A 4042-nucleotide genomic window follows, 5' to 3' on the forward strand; every position below is an offset into this window, starting at 1 on the left:
ATACCCGATCAATTTTCACTGAATATAGTCATTGTTGTGTGTTAGATTAACTATATACAAATATGTATGCTACAACTTTTGTGTTGCGTAGGGGAAGACAAACTCCATTTTACCTTCTTTTTTTTTCTTATATTTTTTATGAAAAAAACGAGTTAGTATATCTTCATGATTGAATACACGACCTACTTATTAAAAAGTTAAACATTTATGATATTCGAAATGGATTATTTTTTGTTTGGCTTTTGAATTGGATATGGCATTTTGCTCTTTATTCTTTTCATGCCGGGTTATAATGACACAAAGGTTTGTGCCTTTCTTTAATCTTTTGAAAGGTTCGTACACTTAAAAGGCCCAAGAGACGTTGAAAGGCCCAAGCCTATACCAAAAAGACGTTTCCTCTGCTCATACACATTCTGTCTGCTGCTCCCTTTCTCTCGAATCTCGATCTCCCTGCAATGGAAGCGTTTCCGGGTAACGATTCATCTCTTTCATGTCTAGTATTTCAGTAGCTACACGCGCTGTTTCTGTTTTCTTTTTCATTTATGTCGTTAGGGTTTTTTTCTGATGAAAATTTGGACCTTCTTTGGCTTTGATATCGTTTAAATTTGTTTACATGTTTTCTGTTTATGTGTTCCTGTGGATATTGGATGCTTTTTATATATATATATATATATATATATATATATATATATATATATATATATATATATATATATATATATATGAACACGCACCTTGCTATCTGCATCCTAAAACTGTTTTCTTTTTGTTTTGATTTAGATTACGAGGTTAAAAGCGGCAAATCATTTTATGTAAAAGTTCCTGAAGACAAAGTTGTGATTCTTACAAAGGTAAAAACTCGCGATGTGCTTATTTTGCTGCATTAAGAAATAACAATACAAGTAACTAAAATTCTTTGTACACAGGCTTATCTTAAAGAAGATACGGAGAGAGTAGACAAAAACAAAACAATTTATTTGCGCCTTAGAGTTGATGGAAGAAGGCTGGTAGCTGGAAGCCTTCACCCTCAAAGGCGGCGTGAACAAGTTTTGAGTTTGACTATTGACAAAGATTTTCAGATCTCACACAGTTTAAGCAATGGCAGTGTCCACTTCTCTGCAGCCATAGCTGATAGAAATTGGGATTATCGATATCCTTTTCTCAAAGTCAAACATACATGCTGTTTTACTAACTTAGAAGAATCTTTAAGTGTATATATATATATATATATATATATATATATATATATATATATATATATATATATATATATATTGTTTAAATAATATATTGAAGTTTGGTGTTGTTGACTCCTTGACCAAGTTGCGTGTGTGTTCTGTGATCACTTATTCCAAAAGTGATACAGATTCTACAGATTTTGATGATGAAGAGGAAGAGACACCAAACAAGGTTAGTTTTGACATTTTTAACTGAGATATAATTTTTGTGAGAGTGTTGTTTTGATATTTTAGATTTACCTTGGTTTATATGTTAAATCCATTTTATATGATTATATAATGTGGAACATATTCACAGAAGAAAAGAAAGGTTGAAAAGTCGTGTGCAAATCTTTATTTTGTTTTGTTTTCATAAGTAAAAGTCGGTGATTGCATTGCAGGGAGTTCAAGACCATGGTGACGAGTGATTGATGAGGGGTTGAGGGTTGCAGATTGAAGAGTCGTGAGGACTGAGGATGGTTTCTAAATTCTAATATAATGCATGGTGTTTAGTATAGAAGGTTTGTTGGAAAAAGACATCAAAATCATATATTACTCTCTTTATTTGTTGTCTTGAAGATTGGTATTGATGGTAATTATGAATTGGTTATTTCAAACCCACAGACCTCAAGAAACTTAACCCCTTGTTCAAATATCCCAACTCACCTATAGCTATGTAGTAATTTCAGTTCTATACACATAACATAATAACAATCTACTTTCTGTTCTATTGTTATATACAACATAATAGCAATGAATCACCTTACAATTAATAACAAGCTGGATTACTCAATCGGATATTCCTATCCTGAATTAGTTTGTCCTCATCTGGATGTCTTGCTCTTGCAACATTTATGACACAAATTAAAAGAGGCTCGGAAGCTCTCTTGTATTTGCAACAAAGTTAATAAAAAATCTATTCAATTTGCACACACAATTGCAGTACAAAATACATTTGTCTTGCTTGAGGAGATCTACATCTACCTTTGTTGTTCATGCAACACCTGGTTGCTTTTTTATAATAAAGTTTCATCATCTAAGCTAAATCTTGTTCACAATCTTAGACATAAAAACATGATGCGCAAGCTACCTTATTTTATTCCACTAGTACTAGGTTATAGCCCATTGAACCACGGTTACAAAAATAAAATAACATAACGAAAACATAGTCATTGCTATTTCCAGAAACAGACACACACATAGAAGAACACACCGAAGCACTCACAAAGAATCACACACAAATATGAAAGTACAATGTTATGATACAATCAAAATTTAGTAGATTTTTCGATATACTTGGAATATAAATAAAAATACAATATTATTCCTACATTTATATGTTAATAACAAAACCAATTGAATGTGTCATTTTTTTCCTTGTACGATAATTGAAAACAACGGTACATACACTATGAACGATAAAAAAAAAATATGTAAGTAAATGTTGCACTACTTAAATAAGTACATTTCTATAATAACCTAAGATAGATTCAAAAGGCATTATAGTTTTATGTGGAGTATTTGTCAACATTAGCCTTCTACTTTAAATAAGTAGATAGTGACACTACTTTAAATAACTACATTGATAAACAAACCTATAAGTCTATGTCATGGTATTGTATTTTGTGCAGATATATTTACGCTTGTGTGGATATACTTGTTGTAGCTAGATAATACATTCATTTGGTAATCTAGTCTTATACCCTTTTATATATATCAACCATTTTTTTTATATAAAACCAAGTTATGTATTTAATATTAAGAGTTCAATTATTAAAATTTTTATAAATCAACTAAAACCATGTTAACTTATAAGCATTACCCATGATGTTTTTGATTGTAGATTGTTTTACAAAAATATTAAGTTGTTATTTTGATGGTAATTATTAAAAATATAATTAGTATATTAGTGCAACAAAAATTTAACTTGTAAAAGAATGAATGCAGCACCAGACCAGAAGCAGAAACTGGAATTAGAGCCACAAACATCTACAATTCACCACAAGGATCATAATACCCTCTAACAACTTGGATGCAGACCCAAGGATAATTAGCAACACAAATAATGAAACATAGTAGCACCAAACCATAGCATGTACATAGAAGCCATAAAACATCTCTAAATAATCGCAATATCCAAAATACCCTTCGACTACCTTGATTCGATCCAAGGAGAATTAGGAGCAAAAACACGAATGTAAACTAGAGGCCCGTTTGTCCCTAGGTCCAGGTATGTAGCCACATCTCATATTGGGAGAACCATCCCATTTAGGTTGTTAACCCTTTAAGAAGAACCCCATCATGTATCCGTCGAAATAAATTAGAAAATGGAGCACTTGAACGAAAATGTCCCTTATTTGGAGTAGCACCAATTCTTAGTTTTTCCCTTTGCTCCAAATATTTCTCCTTTCGTCAATCAGGATCTCGTCTATAAAATTATCAAATCTCATTAAAACACTCTAACAATTCATGATAACATCAAAATAATATCAAAATAGAGTTTTTTTTGGTTAATTACCTCTGATGCTCATGGGTACTCGTGATATATGACCCTTTTTAGGCTTCCAAGTCCTAGGAAACATACACCTAACACCTCCCAGTAGCTTCTCTGCTTAAAAAATGAAGTATAATAAATCAAGATTTGTTGAAAAAGACATTTCACCATTTTTTTATTCACAAATAAACATATGCTACTGAAATATGCTTTAAATTTTGCTGCATATTTTATATTGGTATCTTGGATATAGTATAAAATTAACAACAACAATAACTACTTATGGCGTGTTTAGCAAAATTAGCTGTTAGCTGCTAGTAGCAGGTAGCTG

The 4042-nt window shown here is 31.4% G+C and overlaps 1 protein-coding gene across 1 annotated transcript; it reads left to right on the plus strand.

The window, feature by feature from the left end:
- Positions 1-342: 342 nt before the first annotated feature.
- On the plus strand, positions 343-1834 carry LOC145138508 (histone deacetylase HDT1-like). The gene is made up of 5 exons (XM_079072590.1): positions 343-471; positions 781-851; positions 927-1150; positions 1347-1410; positions 1619-1834. The coding sequence occupies exons 1-5, from the start codon at positions 456-458 to the stop codon at positions 1643-1645; spliced, it is 402 nt and encodes a 133-aa protein (XP_078928716.1). The 5' UTR covers positions 343-455; the 3' UTR covers positions 1646-1834.
- Positions 1835-4042: the final 2208 nt, after the last annotated feature.

This window comes from Lactuca virosa, chromosome 9, assembly GCF_052849685.1.
Source record: "Lactuca virosa cultivar CGN04683 chromosome 9, Lactuca_virosa_CGN04683_v6, whole genome shotgun sequence".
Classification (NCBI taxonomy): Eukaryota; Viridiplantae; Streptophyta; class Magnoliopsida; order Asterales; family Asteraceae; genus Lactuca; species Lactuca virosa.

Coding starts and splice junctions, on each gene's coding strand:
- LOC145138508 (XM_079072590.1), top strand. Junction 852..926: donor AAGTTGTGATTCTTACAAAG/GTAAAAACTCGC, acceptor CTTTGTACACAG/GCTTATCTTAAAGAAGATAC. Junction 1,151..1,346: donor GATAGAAATTGGGATTATCG/ATATCCTTTTCT, acceptor TTCTGTGATCAC/TTATTCCAAAAGTGATACAG.